We start from the raw sequence: 22,711 nt of genomic DNA on the forward strand, positions 1-22,711 counted from the left end.
ATTATTTAATGTCATTAAAACAGCAAAAGAAATAAAAGTGAAAAAAAATGGAACTTTGTGTTTTTATTCTTTCCAACCCTGATTAATCATCTCATGACCCACAGACTTATCTTGTGACCCTTTAGAGAGGCCTTGACTCCTAGGCTGGGAACCCCTCTTGTTTTGACTGTGGTGATTGATAAGGCTGTAGTTTGTTGCACCTGGGTTGCATTATATTGAAATCCTGTTTTGTCATTTATTAATGTTACAATTTTTGTCCACTTTTCCAGACAACCACCGATCTGGCTTTGTAATAACTCGCTTGAATGAAAGAGTTAATGTTCTGATAAATCCTAAATCTAAATAAGGTAACATTACGGTAACCATGTGCTTTGGTTCTTAGACACATATAGAAAGATCCCCCGTCAAAAAGAGAGCGTTCACTGTTTTTTTCTCTTGAAATGTGGAATTAAGACAATGAGGCATCTTATGGCATCATAAATCAGCAACATTTATTTCCACTTTTTACACAATAAACATGCATATCAATAAAACTAAAATTGATCATATAAATACCTCTACTGTAATACTGTTACAATAAATATGGCTCTACAGATTCTAGATTAAATTTAAAAAAAACTTCAGTATCAACTGCTGTGCGACACAAGGAGACACTCAGGAAAAACTGTAGATGTCTTCTCATATAGCACATTTTTATCCCGAATGATGGACCTGTTGGGTGATTGTGCTGTCATTAGGACCTAATAACTCTTCCTACAGTCATCTGAAAAGTGGCTCTTCGCTCTCCTACGCTTTTTACAAAAGTGATGTTGAAGAAGAACGTTCACAGTGTCAGCATGACAGATAGGAAAAACTGGTCCTTCTCGTATCCACACTCAGACTCCCGTATCTTTCGTGGAGTCAGTTAAAGTGCCATGCCTTTCGCCAAATTGTGCTGAAGAGCAGATGAGCACACACACGCAAAAAAGTCATAAATGTGCTCAAAGAATTTATAGTTCATAGTACAAGCAAGCACTCTGCTGCAGAATGACTTATGTATTAAAAAGATTGTTTTAACCCTGGTTATGGAGAATGTGATACTGACTGAGAAAGCTTTGTGGGGAAGAGGACCAGGCAGTGAAAAGATCATGACAGAGCTGTTATTCACATGTACAGGAAAACATCAACACATCAACAGCCTTGTCAAAAATATTACATACAGTACTTTAAAAAAGATTACCAAGAAACTCTGAATCTCATTACGTGCAAAAATAAACACACCTACTCTTTCACAAAACTCCCACGCACAATGTTCATCTTATACATGATATACAATGAATAATTAATGTATAGATTGAGTAATAAATATCAACACACAAATATGTTTTTACGGGTCACTTCCTCAGCCTCAGTTTATGTCTTTCCTTGTATGTAAATTCCAAGTCGTCCCATGCACCGTCTTTAATTTTCCATTTTACAATACCCTTCAAAATACAAAGAATCCTCTGAATGCTTTAATCTTGTGCTTTCTTAACACTTAAAAACTCAAATAATTGTCCACACAGAGAGAGGACATGATGCCAGAAGTTTTACGTGTCACGTGACAGAAGGTTTGATGTAATTTTATGCTGAAAGCAATTATTAGATAAATGTCCAGTGGAACATAGTGTTTCAAAAAAGGAAGAAAATTTGAGAAGAGGTTTAAATTCAGTGGCTAAAGCTAAACTTCACAGCATAGTGGGTGGTAGCAAAGTTCCAAAGTCCAAAGATTCAAAGTCAGTAAGATATTGTGCAGTATAACTAATAACTAATGATACAAATAGTTATAAACCGTTGTGAAAATAGACAAAAACAGAGAGAAAACACATTCAGTAGACTATAAAAACAAGGAGAGGAGCCGTGTCTGTGGGTTTCCCTGTATCTCAGAAGCCAGGCACATAGCAGTACGCCTCCAGGGAGGACAACAGGATGTAGATGAACCAGAGGGAAAGGAACAAGAAGAAGGTGAGGAGCTTGGGTGTCCGTGGGCCCCCGAGCTCTCCGCCTGACACGCTGGGACGCCGGCGGTAGAGCAGCACCAGCACACACACCAGCGCCATGACGGTGAACAGGGTGACGGAAAAGGCCAGAGATCCTGGGTTCACCCTGAAGGCCATGCCTTTGGTGTGCCAGTAAACGGACGCGATAGTCCACGCCACCCCAATGCCCAGGAACACATTCACTGCGTTGCTGCCTGTCACGTTGCCAATGGAGGCGTCAGCGTATTGGTCCTGGATGGCAGCCACTTTACTTGCAAATGTATCTTTAAAAGATAAAGAGGTATTAATTAAGCACAAAGAAAGACATAAAGAAATTTGTGAATTTGTGCAAACCAGCTACTGAGATCAGTAGTGTGCAAAAACTGTGACTGGCAGAATTCTCTTCCTTCCCTCCCTTAAAACCCATGAATACAATATAAAATTTCACTCTGGGGCACAAAGGGTGTCAGACAATTTAAAGAGGTCATATTCTGCTTTTTGGCTTTTTCCCTCTCCTTTATTATATACCTTTTTTGTGCATGTAATAGGTTTGCAAAGTGAAAAAGCCCAAAGGGAGTTCCCATCTCCCACAGAAAACACTGCTCTGAACTGCCTGAAAACAGCTCGTTTGTAGTCCAGCCTTTTAAGCTGATGATACACGGGGCAACTTTTTGAGCAATGTTGCTGGGTAATCTTGTTGGTGGTGTTTTGAACGGATAGTAGCGGTGCAGGGAGGGTGGCGGAGTGGCGGGAGAAGGGGATTACGGTTGTAATCTTTACTCATTACCATTGACAGCAACATTGCCCAGCACCACTGCTCTAAAAGTTGCTCCGTGTATCATCAGCTTTATTCTGCTTCCATGTGATGTCACAAGAAAACATTCGTCATAATGCTCGCCTAGCGGCTAGTCCGACACGCCCTTAAAAACACCGGTGAGCACTGAGCTGCAGCACACTCCTCTCCTCTCCCTTGAAAGATACATTTGTTACAAATTAATAACCACTCTGAAACTCTCGCTCCAGTCCATGTTGCTAAGCTGGTAAGGGGAACATATACAGGTGAACCAAAGCCTGTTTACCGTCTTTTCAGGACCCGCCCTACTCTGCTTCTGATTGGCTAGTAGTCCTTAACTAGGAACTGCGCATGTGCAACTCCCAACAAAGATCTTGTAGAAGTAAGATAAGATAAAAACATGAGACACGGCCAATCAAATGTTGCACTCTGACTGATCTATAAAATAAGTGATTTGTTAATCATTAAAAAAGCCATTAGTTACCACTTTTAAAATTTAACAAAGGATACCTTTTTAGAAAGTGGTACCAATTAGTACCTCATGGAGACCTCACCTTACCATGTACAGCATTTATTTTTGAGCAACTTTCCCCATTAAACAACAAAAATATTCAATAAGCATATCCTATAAAGCCAGTCGGGGAACCACACGGTCACTATCTAAGGCACAAATATGCATTAGTAAATCACAAAAATGTATAAAGAACATAATATCTCTGAAACCCTGTCTCTGCTCACCAAAATGAACTGATAACCTAGGCTAATATGACCACTACCTGTGGATTTTGTAACTTGCTGATGTTTTGGTGATTTCTAGCATAACCCGTCTGCCAACTTGAAGGAGTGTGTGGGGCTTGCTGAACTAAAACCTGTCAAAACCTAATTTTCACACTCGCATTTGTGCCTTTCTGTCGTTGTGTGTAGCACATAATGAAATGGGAATACAATTAGGCAGCACAGAGAGAATAACAAGTGAAAATGTGTTTTTCGTAGTTTACAGCTTGTTAATGCTCCAGGCAAAGAGCTCTGGAGAGAATTACTTTGACAGCACAGGCAGAGGAAGAGGTTACACAAGTCCCCCAAGCAGCTGTTTCTACTGCATTGGCAAAGCCCAGAGGAGACCCAGGTCAAGTTCACTGTATGAGCTGACAGACACCGCAGACGCCCACCTGGAACAGAGGTGCCGAGGGCCACGAACACCACAGCAGTGACCGAGTCTTTGAGACCGACGGTGCAGCCGAAATGAGAGGCCAAGTCCCCGGTTACAGCTGTCAGAACGCCAATGAGGGAAATGGACACGAAGAAGCAGGCCCAGCCGTTCCAGTACTCAGTGGGTGGGACGAAAGCGAAGAGGACTTTCCAGAAAACTGTCAGGAAGTGCATAATGTAATCAAAGCAAGATGGCAAGCGCTCCTCTCCGCTCTCTTCCTCATCATCATCACCTGGCGAAGACAGAAGAGTTGCATTAAGCCTTGCAAAATACATACAACCACTTGCTGCTTCTGCCGTCTCTGTTGGCAGGTTATCTGAAGACCATATCCCACAATATAAAACCTGAATCAGATCTTTGTTGTTTGGGAGAATTAGATGCTAAGTATTATTTTATCCAGCTGTGACATCACATTTAATGTGGATGGTGAAGCAGTAAATAGTTCCAGCTCTAATCAAACTTAACTTATCTGACAGCAAAATCCAGCTGAGACTAGACAATCCCCTACTACGTTTAAGCCATTTGACAGATGTGTGGAAGATAACCTTTTCATTAAACATTCAATTTTGTAAATACAGCTATGACTCAATATAGGCAGGAAGTGTACTTTCTATTTATACATACACTCTCTGCATGAAAATCTGAGTGACCTCAACCAGAGAGAGAAAGAGAGAAAAGAGAGTGTATTAACAAAATGACACATCCCTGGTGTCTAAATCAGCTTTTAGCCCAAATGCGTACTTGTGCACACTAGTACAGACCTAAAAGGTTCAAAAAGCCAAGTGAATGGCTTTTGAAAGGATAAAATAAAAAAGGTACACCATAGCATGTACATCTACGTGAATTCTTCAGAGCCATTAATTGTCCAAGCAGAGCTGGTAAGTTTAGTTTTTATGAGCCACATGAGGAATTCACCACATCATGCATTTTTAATGAAATGTCTGGATTAGAAGGAAGCAGCAAATAAGCACAGACTTGTCAAAATATATTAAAACAGGCTTTGTTTTGTAAGCTCTTTCATTAATAATCTGTTAAATTATTTTTTTATTATTATTTTTACTTTTTAAAATTTTAAGCCAATGCCAAACTGGAGCATTTTGGATTTTATTACGTAAGTCTCTCAAAAAATAAAATAAACCCCAGCACAACAGTGAGGCTGGTGAGAAGCAGCTGGTGGGCCGGATCCTGCCTGCAGCCTCAATCTTCCACAGGTCCGGTTTCAGTGGGATGAACAGATGAGACATTTCAGGACGCCGCGACTCACCTGCGCTGACAGTGACAGCGCTAACAAACTGCTCTCTCCAGCTGCTGCTCCCCACCACCAGAGCCAGGTTCGTCTTCTTGATCAGCTTGTCCACTGTGCTCTGCAGATGGCCACAAAGACAAGGAAAGCAAAGATAAGGGACAAGTTGGTGTCAGCCAACAGATATACAGTATCAATACAATCTTAACACTGTCATATGAGACTAAGGACACCGATGTGGTGAATTAAAGTGCAATTAACCGTGTCATTCCTCCCACTGTGGTACACAGTGACTCACCAAAACAGATGCAGGGAAGCACAAAACCCCACTATCCCTCAGGAAAAAGGCACGTTGCCAGCATAAAGCTGCTTTACACCAGTGCAGAAAATAGAGCTGCAATTATCAGCACAACCGGAGCCCAAAGTGCAATATCATGTGACATCTTAAATTTGGTTTAAAGGGACACACAGCCTGAATTTTACACATGAAGATTAGTTTACTTTTAAAAGAGGATTACTGTGGCTCTGACAGGAGCTTTTTAAAGTCTGCTGCATTGATTTTGAGCATTTCATTTTTAAACGTGTCTTTCTCAAGACACCCAAAACCTCCAACTTTATGTCAGTGCAATATAAAATCAGGATGCATTTGGTTAAATTATTTGATTATTATTTTCTGAACGTATTTGATATTGTGACATAACTGATGTTGGTGTGAGAGTCAAAAATATCAGTGTTTCATTTTGTCACTATCTCCCTGCTCTAACTAAGCTACAGCAAATGAACAAATTAAATGAATGAGGTCAGGTTGAACTTTGAGTCCTCACTGCAGATAATTAAAACAGAATAATCTTAAATATCATGTTGTTTGGTTTGTTTACATGCTCTCATTGTTTCTGTAAAAAAGTTTAAGGATTTGAAAGTAAAAAGGTATTCTTGCATTAAACCCATCCCTGAAGGGAGCAGTGGGCAGTCGCTGTACAGCGCCTGGGGACCAACTCCAGATTTAATGCAGTGTCTAGTCAATGTCACTGACTGAAGAACCTAACATGTTCTTTTTTTGTAACAGCCTCTCTTAAGTCCAAAGAACAGCCGTGATGGATATTCAGCAGGAAGAGAGCAGGTAAATGTTGGAAAAACAAGTAGAATATTGGCATTCATTAGCCCATATCAGCTTCCAAGAAATTCAAAAACATGCAAACATCAGTGTGACAGGTGAGTTGGCTCTGAGGCTAAAGCTATTTTGACTTACCTTGAATTCATAGGACTCCTCAATGACCACCTCTAGTTTAGTGTGCTCGCCCAGACAGGGGCAGCCCATCTTTGACACGTCCTCCGGTCCCACCACTGTCTTGTTATCGTTGGTGTCTCCTGCGGCAGACGGACAGGTGTGTAAACTATTCATTTATAATGAAACCCAGTGTTACATGTGTACTGTTTGTGTGAGAATTAATTATATTAAGGGTCATTAGGATTCATGTTAAAACGTTAGCTGAGAACGGTCAATTCAGTGTTATCAGCTATAAGTAAGTACTGCCTGATTGAGTTCAGGTAGTTTTATAAAAACAGGCAAATCTTTATATACTGTGTGTTTTAGTTTTTGATAATTTCTAATCTTTTTATGTGTATGCGTTCAGCAAGTGCTGTATGATCCAAGCAAGTTTGATTTTCTGTGACAACGGTGACTTACTTATTGTGAGATCCTGTGGTGGGTATGGGCATGAAAAGCTGCAAACATGCCCATCATGTACCAATCTGAAACCAATTATGTTTCTGTTTGCTTTTGCAATGTTGCAAAAGTCAATGCGGTACATTTTTAAAAATATAATTAATGTTCAACTGTATGTGGACAAATAAACAAATTATAAATAACTCCTTTAGCCCTTTTAACCCTGACTATGATCTAACTAAGCTCAAGCTCTTTTAATGTACAACACTTAAAGCTAGGAAAGGCAACTTATTTTGGAAGTAATTTTTGTTATATTTGTTGAAATTCTCTCTCTACCTGCTTGCACTCTGCCCGTGCATGTATTGTGCATAAAAATGTATTTTGGATGGAGAGGTTTTGGAGGGAGGCCTGAATAGAAGGAGTGGGATTTCTTTGGTTGGATATTTCAAAATCTAGCTGTCTCCAGCATTGCCTACCCCAACTTTAAACCTCTAGCACAAAACATGGCAATGACATGCACCAAAAACACTAAAGAGTTCACACCTTAGCCCCAGAGAGATATTTGTGTCAATGGACATAAACTGCTCTAGCTCAAGAATTCAGATGCCACATAGGATTACTTTGCATCCACTTTCCACAAAGGAGAGTGGATGCAAAGTAAAATGTATTTTAAGCCATAAAATAATGAGGAAAATCACTCAGTCTTCAGCTCACCGTGTCTCTGTCCCACCTCCAGCAGGATGGGCTCCTCCAACACAATCGTGAAAGTCTTGTTCTTCTCGTACTCCTCGTCATCGATGATCTTCACATTCAACAGCTTCCTAAAAGCAGAAGGGTCAAGGAACAGGGAAAGGATGGAGCCAAGCAGAGATAGATGAATGGATGAATTAATTAATTAGCATTATTTAGGAAATAACAGCAGTTGTCAATATGAGTTAACTTGCATTGTCCATTTGTTACCTCAATTAAAGCAAAAATAGATCCCAGGAATACAGTTGGTTGAGGATAGGACAAACTCAAGCCAAACTCAGCCAACATGTTGAGGTTGCTTTAGACAGGTTACTGTCAAAAGCCTGAACACAGCAACAAGACACAAGGTAACTATATATACTGCATAAGCAAGGTCTCTCCCAGGCAGAAATTTTAAGGCAGACAGGGGTTTCCAGATGTCCAAGCTCTTTTGAAGAAGCACAAAGAAATGGGGTCGAAGACCGTAGACACAGTGGTCAGCCAAAGAAACTTGATCTAGCAGATGAAAGACACATCATGCTTACTTCCCTTCGCAATCGGAAGATGTCCAGCAGTGCCATCAGAACTTCCAGGTAACAGTGGGACCACAGTTCACCCATCTACTGGCCTGAGAAGTCTGGTCAGAAGTGGCCTTCATGGAAGACTTGCGGCCAAAAAGCCAGACCTCCAACATGGAAACAAGGCCAAGAAACTCAAATAGCATAGAACAGGAACTGGGGTGCAGAAAAATTGAAGCTGGTGCTCTGGACTGATTTGAAAAATCTAAATTTGAAATATCTGGCTGTTTTTCGCTGAAGGGCTAGAGAGCGGTTCAAGAATGTCTGCAGGTAACAGTGAAGCATGGTGGAGGTTCCTGCAAGTTTGAAGAGGCATTTCATCAAACAGAGTTGGGGATTTGGTCAAAGTTAATGGTCTCCTCAATGCTGAGAAATACAGGTAGATACTTATTCATCGTGCAGTAACACCTGGAAGTGATGGTATGGCCCTCACAGAGCCCTGATCTCAACATCATCAAGTCTGTCTGGGATTAGATATTAGGAGAGAAACTACTGAGGCTGCCTAAATCCACAGATCTCCAAGATGTTTAGGCCAACCTGCTGAGTTCCTTCAAAAACTATGTGCAAGGGTACCTAGAAGGATTAATGCTGTTTCGAAGGCAAAGGGTGGTCACACCAAATATTGAATTATATATATACAAATATAAATCAATATTTTCTTTTCTCCCAGAAGCCCACAAGAGGGCGGAATCCTTCTACACCATTACTTCCATTAGAGCACAAGAGAAATATGGTGAAATAACCCACACACTTGAAGTCATGGGAAATTGAATCATTATCTTGTTCTCAGTGGAAATTAAGCACCGCTTAATCTAGGAATACATGCAAGTCAAGGTAAACTCTTAAGGTTTAGAAAATACAGTTTGTGCTGTTAAATCTGAATGCTACAAAAACACGTGAGGACCGACATATTTGCCTCAGCCCACATTTTCCTACTCTGTCAGAGTGAGTCTTTTCTCTCCCTCTCCCTCCATCTCCCTAATGATATGTGGGTGGCTGTCTATTTCTGTCTACACTTATATGCTCAGGATTCAACAACACGTAGCTAGAGCTTTTGCTTGCAAGTTTATTTTAAACTTGTATGATACCGTCATCGCCTGTCTAATGTCAAGGAAAGTCATGCCAGTGGGAGCAAAGGAAATTGCAGTATAGCCTAGAGTCCTTATAATGGAAACAAAAGAGTTTATCTTTTAAACAAGATGTTATTTCGAGTGCAGTATGTACAGGAACACAATAAGTTTACTTTCAAGCATCATGGAAAGGCTTCAGCATAAATTCAGTTCAGTTGCTATGGACCATATTCACGCAGCAGCCATTTTGATGTTACATCACACTCGGCAGATATAGTTTGTCCTGCTTTAGTGTATCAAGATGAGCATGATATAACTGCCAGGGATCAGACAAACATTTACATTTCACAGACCTCTCACTAAAACACAAGCTCTAAATGGAAAGCTGTCAAAAAGCAGCAGGAACGTAGGTGCACATACTCCATTAGGCTGATTGGGTGGCAATTTGAATTCAACCTCTGCCAGAGCCTAATGCTCATTTGAACTGATTTCAGACAAAAGGTTGGTGATAATAACACAAAGGTGAACAAATCAAAACTGATTCCAAAATAGATTGGAAAAATGACTGGGGTTAGATTATTTTATGAATAAGTCTTACATGTAATCTTTAGTCTTACATTATCTTTTTTCATCTGGTCGAATCCTAAGTACAACCAATGAGCAGCTGCATCAAAAATTCATAGATTCTGGATCAATGAAATAATCAAACATACAAAATTTTAATAAACAAATGTAAGCTATGAGTCAGCTACAAAATCCAAAGAGCAAATTGTGTCAACATGTGCTGCTAATAGGGTGAAGGTAGAAGTTGAACATTGTTTCACTACAACATCCAAATATAAAGCTAGAGGTAGCAGTTGGCCAGCTTGGTTTAGCATAAATACTGGAAACAGAGAGAAACAGTTTGGCAAAGGTAAACAATCTGCCTACCACTACCTCTAAAGCTCACTAATTAAGATCAAGGTCCAACACATCTAGCATGATAATGATGCACTGTTATACATTTGTTAGGTAACCCAAGGTCGGGATTATCTTCATTTTCTTGACTGACTGGCTCTAAGTTGAAAGGGTTGCATGTGGGTTTAATGCCACACTTCGTGTCTTGATTTGAACCAGTAACCAATAGACTCTTTACACATGTAGAGGGGTGAACAATAACCTCATCTGGAAACTCTGTAGATCCTCAGACAGGAAGTATTCTTCAGATTTGGTGTTGGCATGTGTTCACACATTGTATCAGCCGGGCTTAAGAAACAATGCTATGTAAGTCTTCATCAGTCTCCAAAACTTCTTCATCACACCTGAACCTGGCTTGAACTTTTCTTGGTAAGGTCAGTGACTTCTAAAAAAACTTTCTTAATACGTAACAATGCTTTAAAATTGATGATACTTTCATGAGGCGCTTGTATTTGTAAGTCTCCCTGCATTTGAGTTTGAAATAGTCACTGTAAGAATCAGGTAAAGTAGCAACACTCCTGAGTCCCGTATCTCTGCAGGTTGATGAAAACTCTCATTACAGGCGCAGGATTCTATCAAGACTGTAAAGTTCTTACGTGCATATCACATTTCACAGTGTGTTGGCCATCTCTTTCAGCCCACTCCTGGAATAGTTTCTGAGAAGCCACAGTGGGTAACATATCCTGCTTTTGTATCTGTCGCACACAACTGTGAATGACAGGACAGTATTTGTGAGCTCTGAAGATTGATCTCTTTTCCACCTGTAACAACCATAATCTCTGCTGAATGTGTGGAATACACTGCGAAAAGGTCTGGCTGGCTCTTTGTGAGTTCCAGTAAAAATGTTTAAATGTTTTTTTCTTAGATTTTCTTCTCTCTTTCTCACATTTTCTGACGGCCATTGACTGTGAAAAGTGTTTGGTTTGTCTGCAAATTAATTATGTGGATTAGCCATTGAATTAATAAAAAATCAGCTGGGCCCTAGGGTGGTTTGGCTCTGCGGTTGAGACTGTCACCTCTAGAAAAAAGGACCAGGCAGCTGTGTGACATTTTTTATTTGGAGTTTCCCTCTCCTCCACATGGTGCGTTGGTTTGGTGAGGATGCTCCAGTTTCCTCCCACAGTCAAAAGACATGTATAGTAAGTCATGAGGACTGGAGACTCCAAACTGCCTACAGGTATGAGTGTGAGTGATTGTGTGCCTCTATTTTCTCCCTGGGAGGCTATCTCTACTTTCTACACTGTTTGCTGGGCTCCAGCCCTCCTGGGAGCCAGTAGGTAGAATGAGTGAATGCATAAATGCGTGACAGTATGTAAAAGGCCCACGACTGAACGGGGCACTGCCATTCAGGTGAAGAACCGTGGATCAAACCAGTGTGTCAGCATGTATCTGCCATGCTGAAGTGTCCTTGAGCAAGATGCTGAATCTCTCCCATCTCCAGAGAGACAGTCTTGAATGTGAACAGAATGTAGCAGCACTATGAAGAAATATGTTTCTCATATCAACAGCACAAAAAGATGAACATTATATTGTATCCACTGTAATGTGTTGTTGTGTTATTATGCAGAGGATATATATATGGAAGCAAAATGTTTTTGACAGTGAAAATGATATATTGATATGTAATGATATACATAGATCCTACATCTTGTATTTGCAAATATTGGGTGGCAACATAACAGAGAAGGGCTGCTTAACGATAATTGAACTAACGACAATCTGACATTCACGAACGCTTCATGCTGTGATTGGCCAGGTCTGTGGTGGTGAGAAAGGAGAGAGGCTTTTCCACTTTTCGTTCTCAACACTACTTTTTCTTTCACTTCTCATGTGTACAGCCAAGTATGAATGCCTTCCAGGAGAGACTGTCGGAAAATGGCTGTTGCTGTCCCCATATTATATCTCTAGGATTGCCTGACGTGTTTGGACGACATGTCATACAAACTAGTTATTTTCTAGCATACATACAGCCACGCCTGCGGTTCTGTTAGGCTGTACTTACACAGCAGTACTTTGAGCAAAATGCATGCTGTTAGCATGCTAACATTAGCAATTAAGCACTAATATAAGTACAACTGAGGCTGATAGGAATGTCTTTTTGTACCTTTTGTTCATAAAGCAATGTATTGGACAATTAACAAATTAATTTTGACCTTATGAAGACACTAGATGATCTACCTAGATGAGCATGAACATAGGAGACATGCTATTGAAAGGTTTCAACGGTTCCAAATGTGTTAACGTTACCCAACCCTGACACTGTTGCTCCTCTTTTATGTTTGTCAGGAAGTTAAGGATGTTATTGATCCAGACTAGATTAAGAATATCACGGTATTTATTTGCCTTTCCAGAAGGTGATCTCCTCACATCTTGCTAATATTAGCTTATGTAACTGCCCCCGTTATCCACCTCAGCCTCAACTAGTGCCACACATTTTGAGGCGCTAACAGAAACAGATACAAGAAGAAGCTACACACAAGCGTCAAAGAGGCTGTGCAGATCTTCCTCTAATCCATAAACACAATGGTTCTCTATGTCAGCCTGTTTATTTTGGCTCAGAGGTTTCTGTCTGTACATCATAATCTATTTACTGCACTGCAGAATTTAGATGGTAAATTATTATTTAAGTGCATGCCTGGATTTATAACTGTTCTTTCTGGCTCCATGTCAAAAGCTTTCAAACTTGTTTTCCTCCTCTTTTGCTCCTCTGTTTTTTCAAACGTGGAAGATGTACACAGACACAAAGACACACAATGCAAGAGACACAGTAACAAATACACACACACAGAGCTGCTTGGAGGCCTGCTGCCGAGTGTCAAGTCTTTGTCGTGAACAGCCAGGGAAAGAAAAGCCAGCTCTGTTTGAAGGATGAACTTTGGCAGGAAGGAAGGAGCACAGACATACATTTAACACTGAACATGTGCAAGCTTGTCTGTTCACAAATACACGCTTAGATAAGTACGTACGAAAGCGGAAATACTTGATGACAATGCAAAGATACAGAGTGATGGAATTTCACCTGCATCTTTTAACAGGACGGACTCTCCTGGAACACTCCACATTAAACAACCTCATAAAAAATTCAGTCTGACTTGAGCATCTAAGTAGCATAAAGCAGGAGCAAAATGTGATATTGCAGAAAGACTTAGGTCCTTGAAAATCTGGTCAACAGGAGAACTTTGGCTCAATGGCTCTACACCAGCTTATATACCTTTATGTAGCAAACGGATGTGAACACTGTCCTTTTCCAACAATAAAATTTAGTTCTCTAACCATCTGACAACAAGTGTCTTAGATTCCAAGTTCAGCTGACGAAAAGATAAATAAGCTGCTGTGATTTGACCCAACCTGACCTGGCAATTCTGACTCAAGATGTGAGTCAAACCTTTTGTACTTATGATCAGAGTGCTCCGGTATTCCCCTTGAAGTCCTTGCTTGCTATTCAAAGGAGCACAGGAGTAGATGAGCACTGCTTTGGCATTTCTTGTTGCGTTTGGGTTTTCTTTTCATCTGTTTTCTGGTAGCAAACCTGTCCTCCTCTGCTGGATCCTGCTCGCCACAGTCCTTCGTCTCCTGCTGCACACCGACTGTCGAGGCAAGCATGAGTCCAGATAATATAAAGTGTGTAGATGCTTTTGTCACTGACGCAGGGTTTTATCTAATGCTCAGTCTCCATTTGAATGCAGATACAAGCTGCCAGCCTCTCATTTCATATTGTTATACACTCTAGTCTTATTAACAGCAGGTTCTGTAGCTGTGGAGAACTTTAGGGACTTCTTCAACCCCTCTTCACTCTCTTTAATTGCTTTGGATGCTCAAGAAGCTCTTTTTAGTTCCCCTTTGGAGCAACATTTTGTTTGATGTGGGCTTAAAGTGGTTCAGTGCACATAAATACACACGAACAACCTTAAAAATACAAACAGACAAACGTATAGAAAGGAGCAAGCAAAGATAAATGGCACAAGCAAACTGACAAATAAATTCAAATCTCACCTGCACTGCTAGGCAAAAAAAGAATAAAATAGGGAGATCTGCATTCTCTGTGACACCATGTGTTCACCTGCCTTTCCTCCCACTCAGCCGACCTACACAATACACCTACACACGAGCCCTGAAATCCTCCTCACACAGACGATTCATCTGACACATTTTGTTCCTTTGTTTTGTCCTTCGGTGTGCTGGAAATCATTTTGTGATGAGCTTGATACGGTTACGGTATTTTTTCAATTTTTAAGTAAAAAAAAGTGGATAAGTGCCAGGTCCTTTGCTCGTCACATCATAAAAGAAACACTACAAGTGTACTCATCATTCATCCAAACCTGCCACACAACATCGCACTTTCCCAGCTCTCTCTATACCCTTCCTCCCTGCTCTTTTTATCTGCCTCTCTGTTGGTGCATCCATGAATCCTTTTGTTGAAATTATCACAGGGGCTTCATTGCTTGCACCTGTTCCAGTAGCTGCTCAACCCTCATCCCTTCATCGCTGCTGTGTAAGTCACCTGTCTGATTTTCTGTTCCTCTTCTCTGTCTCTAACATACACTTCTTTTGTTTTCTGCAGTGGAGTTTTCATTGCTCTGCATTGCAATGAACTTGCATATAACCTCCACAGAAATCCCATAGGGCTGCATGCTAATTCATTCTCAGAAAGCTGCTTCTATGCCTCTACTTCTCCTTCTTCTTCTCCTTCTCCTTCTTCTTCTTTTACATCAGCAACAATGTTTCATTATCTGCCTCACCATTATATCCTCTTACCCTCCCACGTCATCCCTCTGAAAGATCTAAACTTCTCAGAGCAAATGTATCTATGACTCATGAAACCCTTTTATCCTTTACCAGAATAGATCATTTACAGTAATCTAGCAGGACTGTTTAACATACCGATATGTGGCTGATAAAGTGATGAGAAGCAACAACAAGACATGACATGATCAAAGAACAAGAAGAGAAATTGTCACTCACATGGTCTCATCGTTCTGAAACTCCAGCTTGCCGGAAACCTCCTCGTAGTCCTCCCCTGCCTTGGCAGTGCCCTCGACAATGTGGTAGGGCACCGCCACCTTCCCCCTCGCCCCGGACGTCCGGTGAACCTTCACCTGCATGTTGCCGATGCTCTCGCTGACCCTTGTGGAGTTACTCTCAAATGTAAAAATGCCGGCGTGGTCGTCATCATAGATGGTAACTGTGGCGGTGTGAGCGCTGCCCAGGGCTGCCTTTGGAGGAACGTGGGAGGAGATGCCCACCATGCTGTTGCTGGAGGTGATTGAGCTTGGTTCCAGCACGGAGACCTCAGCTCGGTGCACGATACGTGGATTACTGAGGCGCACATAGAAGTGCTCATCCTCTTCAAAAATATCGTCATCATAACGCCAACAGTGAACTCTTTTGTTGTCTCACCAGGCTTGAAGACCAAAGTGCCCTCAGCAAACTCATAGTCTGAGCCGGCATTGGCAGTGGCATCTTCTGTGCGGTAGTCCACCTGTATGGTATAAGCAAATACAGAAACTTTATTAAATATTTAGTGTCTTGAGTTATAATAAAATGCTGAATATTTAATAGTGTCCATGCCTCAAGCAGTTAAAATTGATTTTAACCCTAACCCTTACCTTCACAGTGCAGCCACTTTCTCCTCCATGCCGTGTCACTGACAGCTTTAGTGAGCCACAGTTCTCAAAGCACTGGTAGTGAGAGGTTTCAAACTGCAGGTAGATGGTGTTGGGGTCCTCTTCTTGCCCGCTGGCCTCATGACAGCTCACCACCTTCCTGGCCTGGTCAGCTGCATGCTTTTTCAAGATGTTCCCAGCTCCGATCATCATGCGTGTGGCTTGAATGCGATAGAAGGCCCGACTCTTCTGTTGCTGGACCAGTACTTGGTAGTTGGCCATCTCAATCAGCTGCTCCATGTCCTTCTCCGGGTACCTCTGTTTTAAGTCTTTCAGTGTGCGAGCCATCTCCCGTCGGGCCTCTTCCTCTTGATCTTGCTCTGCACTCATTCCTCCACCTTCCTCTACCCCCTCCAGCATCCCGTCCAGAGCCTCTTTAGGGTGAGTGTGGGAGTTCATTCCCTGGCCGTCCATCTCCAAGTCCATTTTAGTGAACATGGCATCTCCCTCTGACTCGATGATAATGCCACGGGTCTTGTCAGCACGGTAACGCTTATGGACGTATTTGTAGAAGAGCAGGCGTCGGTCTGCAATCCATGCTTGCAGCACGCAGACGGGGAAGAAGAAGAAGGTGAGGACGGCCTCCCAAATCTCCACCACTCCGGGGGAGAACACAGACAGGATGAGATATAGCCAGATGTAGGCAAATATGCTCCAGGCAGCAGTGACAAAAAACACCCGCAGGTGCTTTATCTTGCGGGTTTCATTTTCTGGCACCACATAGACACAGATAGCAATGATAATGAACATGTTGAAGGCAGCGCTGCCCACAATGGTACTGGGACCCAAAGATCCAGCCTCAAAATTATGGCCGACCACTTCAATGACAGACAGCAGGATCTCTGGTGCAGATGAGCCCAGCGCCATCAGAGTCAGGTTGGATACTGTCTCATTCCAGATGCGCACTGTAGTCGTTGTCGTCTCACCGTTGGGCTTCTTGATGGTGATCTCCTTTTCCTGAGAAGTGATGACCTCAATGGAAGACATGAAGCGGTCTGCGATAATGGACATGCCCAGGAACATGTATATGAGGGCAGCAAAGTAAACAATTGCACGTGCCACCTTGTCACCCACCGCAGGGTTTTGGGGGTTCCACATGGGCAGCACCACGCCATCAGAGCAGTTATCTTCACTGGAGCAGTTGCCTGGTGTGCTGCCAGTATCTTCATGGCTGGCGCTGCCGTGGGAGAAATGAGTGACTCCTGGGAGCAGAACCAGCAGAATGGACATGAACATACATGGTGTGAAAGGTGGAGTGAAATTCAGGATACGCTTGTGCAGAAACATGACAGCGTGATGAGTCTTCTGGTGCTGGAGTTCGATCCACGTCGCATGTGAAGGTCTATGCAAAGCTCTAAATGAAAAAGAAAAAGACATTGGTGTGGAGGATTAGATCGTCACATTCACTACGTCAGATGTTCATCCTTTAGAGTTCTATTCTTGAAATAACCTCTACAAACAAATGTTTAAAATCACAAAAGTGCTCACAGTTACGTTCTTTTGTGTGCAAACAACGTGGGATCCAACCGTTTGGTTGGTCTGAGTTTGGAAAGCCAGAAATATTGGTACCTACTAATCGCTGAGTCATTGGTATTGAACTACCCTGTCAAACTCCCACACATATAATGTGGTCATTTTGTGCTAAGCAGCAGTAGAAATGTTACCCTCTGCACCTGTAGTACTGAGGGGAAAACTGACTCAGTCCACCATGTACTGTCAAGTGAGATGGGATTCCAAAAATAATCTTCACTGACAACGAGTATAACAAGAGAAGAGCAGTTGTTCTTAGGCAGCCCAGGCCTACTGATATAGCTATAAGATATTATAAGATTATTCAAAGGAGACACAATCCTCGTCTCTTGTGAAATTGCAACTTTAGTCTGGAATATATATTTTTAATGCTAAAAAAAATGCAGTAAGCGTTTTTTATTTTACGTAAGACATTTAAACAATGTCAGCGGACAACTTAAAAATAATTTCACAGGGGTTTTCTTGGCAGCAGCATGGCCATTTTAACAGCTTGAGTGAACAATTCAGAGAGTACAGCGTCAATGCCATCCAGAGGATTAGCATCTGTATCAATGTGAAGAGAGAGAAAGAGAAGAAAAACGCCAAGGAATGTAATCTGGTGCTTCCTAATTAAAATTTTAAAACCATCTCCGTCTCAAAAATAGGTTGCCCACGTACAGCAGAGGAGATTTCACAATGCTTTATCTACAGCACATGCCTTCATTGACATGCAGCAGAGAAAAAGCTGCAATCTCCACTCTGACCTGCACAACAGGAGTGCACATTTCCATCGGGGCTACATTTTAGGGGTGAAGCAGCGCAGCACAGACGTATAAATGAAGTTGTCATTTAACAGGTTTATGCAACAACTCAACACCTGTTTCCTCATCAGATTGAGGGAAATGCCAGCAAGATCAGCACCATGGACAGCGGCACCTGCAACAAGCAGGGGAGGAACAGAGCACTGTGACCCTCCGCCTAATTTTCAAAGGACATTTTCATACCAGACATTACAGAAATTCCTGATACAGGAGGTTTGAAGGTTCAAAAGCTTTGAGATGAATCACAAGTCTGTAATATTAGTTGTGAGTACAATATATATGTAATATAAAGAGAATTAAATATTCCACAGCACTGACATCATTGTGATATCATTGATTCCTTTGCCTTCATCTGGCACACAACCATGCACAAATTTTGAGTGGGTGACGTTTCTATGGTAAAAGCAAGCTCTCCAACTGGTGGGAATGCAGGAATAAAACATGTTTTTTGGACAATATTATAGAGACAAAAGGTGACTACATCTTTTCATCTGTTGCCACGAATTCCTTACTGAAATCACCAGGTAGCTTTATCTCCCGAAGAATACAGGATCCTTTAGTCAAGTTTTTCACCTGACTTTGATCATCTGCTAATCTTGCCTCTTAGATTGTAAGGATGCAAACTGGAACTCTATAAACTGCAAGTCTCCTCACTGCTGATGTTTATTTAATATCTATTTATTGATTAACAACCTCAGGTCAACATGTATCCTTTATAAACTACTAAAAAGACAAGATCAAGGTCATCTAATAATGCTTAATAGTCTTAATAATTCCAAAATTATCCCAATCTAAAAACAAATCCAAATAGGATTATGATGATTTAATCATCAAACCTGTTCCTGTTTGGTAAGCAGAGGTCTCACATTGGCAAGTAAACACTTGTACATAATGAGTCACACTTTGATGTGAGCTCTGGTTTTGTGAGAGAAGGTGGGCTTTTCAGGTTTTCTTTTAAATGGTGGCAGTCTGAATTTGTAATGACACTCCTCATAAATGTCATCGCTACTATCTTGGAATGAAAAGTCACAAAAAGGAAAATTATGCAGAAACAATGTCTAAACAAAAAACTAATCTGATGTTAATAGAAGAGGTGAATTAATTGAGACTTTGTGTTGAAGAAAACACACAATCTAACAGAAATTTAAGCAAAAACGGCATAAAACACGTGCTACTGTTTGCACGCAGCTATGAGCTAGCGCCTGCATAATGGAGAAAACACGAGATGCTCATGCAGGAATATGACTGATTTTTAGTGGGATATATTTTTCCAATTTTTTAATATTGTAAGAAACAGAAAACTCACCTGGGTGCAGTTGTCGGTGATCAGCTCTGTGTGGAAGTTGTGGCCTCAGGAGATGAACTTATCTTTCATATCGCTCTGTAAAAAAGACAGGTTATCTTAAATTAAGGAACTGTAAAGATGGTCTTATAATCACCATGAAAACTAGCCGGAAAGGATTCCACATTAGAGAGTTTTAAGAAGCTTATTAAAAACCAGATATTTGGGCCAGTCGATTTAGTAACTGGAGTAAAAACCTAAATAAAACATCACTGTTGCAGACTAGAGACAAATGTTAAGTTACAATTGGGTTCTGAGGAAGATTATTGGAAATTGCAGGAGAAAGCCGCTTATCCCATCAGTAGGCTGTGCATGAGGGACAAATAGACTGGTCCATTTAGTGCGCACAACAGTCCCACAGATACTCACAGAAATCCCCGAATCTCAGCTGGACTCTGGTCACAGCGTGGCTCCCCTGCACCAGTTCAACAGAAGAAGACACCCCGTGTGCCATTCACACAGCAGGCTGGTGTAATGGTGTTGGCTTGTTGCGCTGGTGTCTTGGAAATGACGCGTAGCTTTCCACGGTTCTTCTTCGCTATTTTTTTCCTGACAGGTACCCTACCTCAGCAAACTTAACACTGTCGGATTAGTTCCTCACATTAAATTCCCCTTGTTCCACCGCGGCGACACCTTCCGCAAAGCTAAGTAATTTCTCAAAAACCACAATGCGTTTTCAGCTTTTTCCTCTCCAGGGTACGTGCGATTGTTGATGCGTAAAATAATAAATTAAATGACTGACTCTGTCCCCATTCGTCCCGCTTGTATCAGTCAGAATATCTTCCAAACTGTCAATTTCTAAAAGGCTTTAAGGGTGTTTCTTTAATCCCAAAAAAATTAACTGATTGAAAAATGTCCCCTGCTTGTCTGTCTGAGCTGAATAACGCAAAGAACCAAGCAGGACTGCACATGAGAGTAGGCGTGAATGAATGGGGAAGGAGTGAGAGGACGCAAACGCACACGGATCAGGACAAGATGGATATCAAGCAGAGGGATGGTGGCAGACAAGAAAAGGGAGTGTGGTGTTATGCAAATGGAAGTCTTGTCCTACTCTGGCGGTGGGCAGCACTGGCACAAGAAACGATGAGCGAGAAAAGCAAAAGCAGTAACACTGCAGAAACAGGGGAGGAGACGTTCAGAAACAGCGCTACACGCACGGCTGGTCCTCCTGTCTGCGCATCAGGAGTCCGGGAGGAATGAACATTTCATTCCTAAATACTCATAATTTGCTCAGTATCGTTATCAGCCATCAGCACAGTGAAACTGCTGTAGGCTAAAAGCTGAAGATCTGGTCCGTTTTAAAGACTCAGTAATCATCAGGAAAGATGTTGTTGCCTGTAGGTCTGTTGTGGATTGGTGCTGTGTGTGTTGTAGACTGGATGGTTGTAGACAGAGATGTAGTAGAGAAAAAACACATATTGTGAATTTTTGCAATGTAAATTAATGATACACATGAATGTATAAAAATTGTAGAAGTTAGGAACTGGGAAAAAGCAAAACAAACCAAACTAGGCTAAAAGTCTATCAGCTATTGCTCATTCCTGGATTGGAAAAAAACAAACAACAAACAACTTTGCCTATTTGATCCTTGACACTACATAAAGGTCAATTTACTTGTCATGAGGAATACTATTCAGCCCATGAAGCTAGGAGAGATCTAATGAAAAATGTGATTGTATTATGGGGATTGGAGGATACCTTGTTTTTGGAGTTTAAGCCATACCAGGGGAAGCTGTTATTTCTTGGCCTCTGTTGCACAGGTGTTGACCATTCTTTTCTAAATATGTCTCTTGCGAGTTCTCCAACTTTATGGAAGTGCATTACTCAATAGCTGGATTACCCTTTAAAGTAATCAAAATCAAGTATGTACTTAAATTGTCTGACTTGGCTAAACATTTATTAATGTTTGCTGCACTTCACTTAGGCTTAACTATGTTTTTAGCGGAATGTTTAGCCTAATGTTTAGCATATTATAATTAGAATGCTCTGCTTACACGCATTTCAAAATACAAGTGAGGGCGAGGGGAATTCAGTCTTTAGTCATTAACTGAATGTTGGTATCCACAGTGGGTGACTATGGAATTACTGAACCACCCACTGACAGAACAACCTTGCCATCCCCAAAGCCACACTCCTAGCAAAGCTAAAATATAGCATTCATTTGTACAAAAACCTATTTAGTTTTATAGGTGGATGATTGCCTGTAATAAGGAATGGAGGCTGTATATTACCCACCTGAAGAGATGATGATGGCAAACCTCTGAGAGAAATAAAATAGATTAGACTGAGGTCTTGAGGAGAGACAGCACCGGGGGAGGGAAAAAAAACCCAAACACCACTGGAATATTCTGTTCTTGTCAAGAGGACTCAGTTTAAAATTACATGATAAAACCTGTGGAGGAGTTTGCACCGTTGCCTGTGGAGATGCTTCACTTGAACAAGTCAACAACACTGTGTTCATTCCAACACATCTTGTGCAACAGTGCCCAATATGGTCACTCAAAAGTAGCCCTTTGACTTTGTGTGTCAGTGTTGCAGAAACTATGTGCGCAATGTTCTCTTAAAGGAAGAGAGAACTTCCAAACATAAGTCACCCTCATCAATGTCAAGTGAATGACCTCATTTGTGATTCTACACATTTGAATAAACATAGAGGGGCGCAAACACATTTAATCATTTTAAATATGTGTATAAATAAGAATACATAAATGTGATACTTTAATTGACAACCACCATTGATTTACTCTTAGAACTAGTTACCCTTTCTTTTTCATCCAAGCAGAATGTATCTTGTGAAATACTGCATTGTAGCTAGTATCTTCTATCACTGTAATGCATAGGGTGATGCCTATAGCTTGCTGCTCAGTGTTACATCCCCAGATGCACTTCCATACACTATCACATTCTCCAGTGTGTTCAAATAAGCAGATATGTCTGTCACAGGCCAGCCAGCCGGATAATGTCACTATTCATCCTTCATATTTCAGTCACTGTCAGTCAGCACCATGGACAGCACCTCAGACCTCCTTTAACACCATATGACAAAATAAGTAACATTAGTTGAACATGAGAACAAACATAATCACTGTCACTGGAAACCACATGTATAATTATTGGCATTAGACTTTATGGC

General features: G+C 41.3%; 1 protein-coding gene across 1 annotated transcript; it reads right to left on the reverse strand.

Moving 5' to 3' along the window:
• Nucleotides 1-472: 472 nt before the first annotated feature.
• On the reverse strand, nt 473-20,796 carry slc8a4a (solute carrier family 8 member 4a). Its single transcript, XM_038707430.1, is given in 10 exon segments — nt 473-2,281; nt 3,960-4,232; nt 5,265-5,364; nt 6,493-6,611; nt 7,624-7,730; nt 15,206-15,608; nt 15,611-15,722; nt 15,850-17,260; nt 19,543-19,617; nt 19,948-20,796. Coding segments are annotated over 8 exon segments (2,838 nt in total). The 5' UTR covers nt 17,194-17,260; nt 19,543-19,617; nt 19,948-20,796; the 3' UTR covers nt 473-1,901.
• Nucleotides 20,797-22,711: the final 1,915 nt, after the last annotated feature.

Source organism: Micropterus salmoides, unplaced genomic scaffold (genome assembly GCF_014851395.1).
Source record: "Micropterus salmoides isolate LMB-PRFRI ecotype aquatic unplaced genomic scaffold, ASM1485139v1 Ms_hic_scaffold_9, whole genome shotgun sequence".
In the NCBI taxonomy this organism is placed as follows: Eukaryota; Metazoa; Chordata; class Actinopteri; order Centrarchiformes; family Centrarchidae; genus Micropterus; species Micropterus salmoides.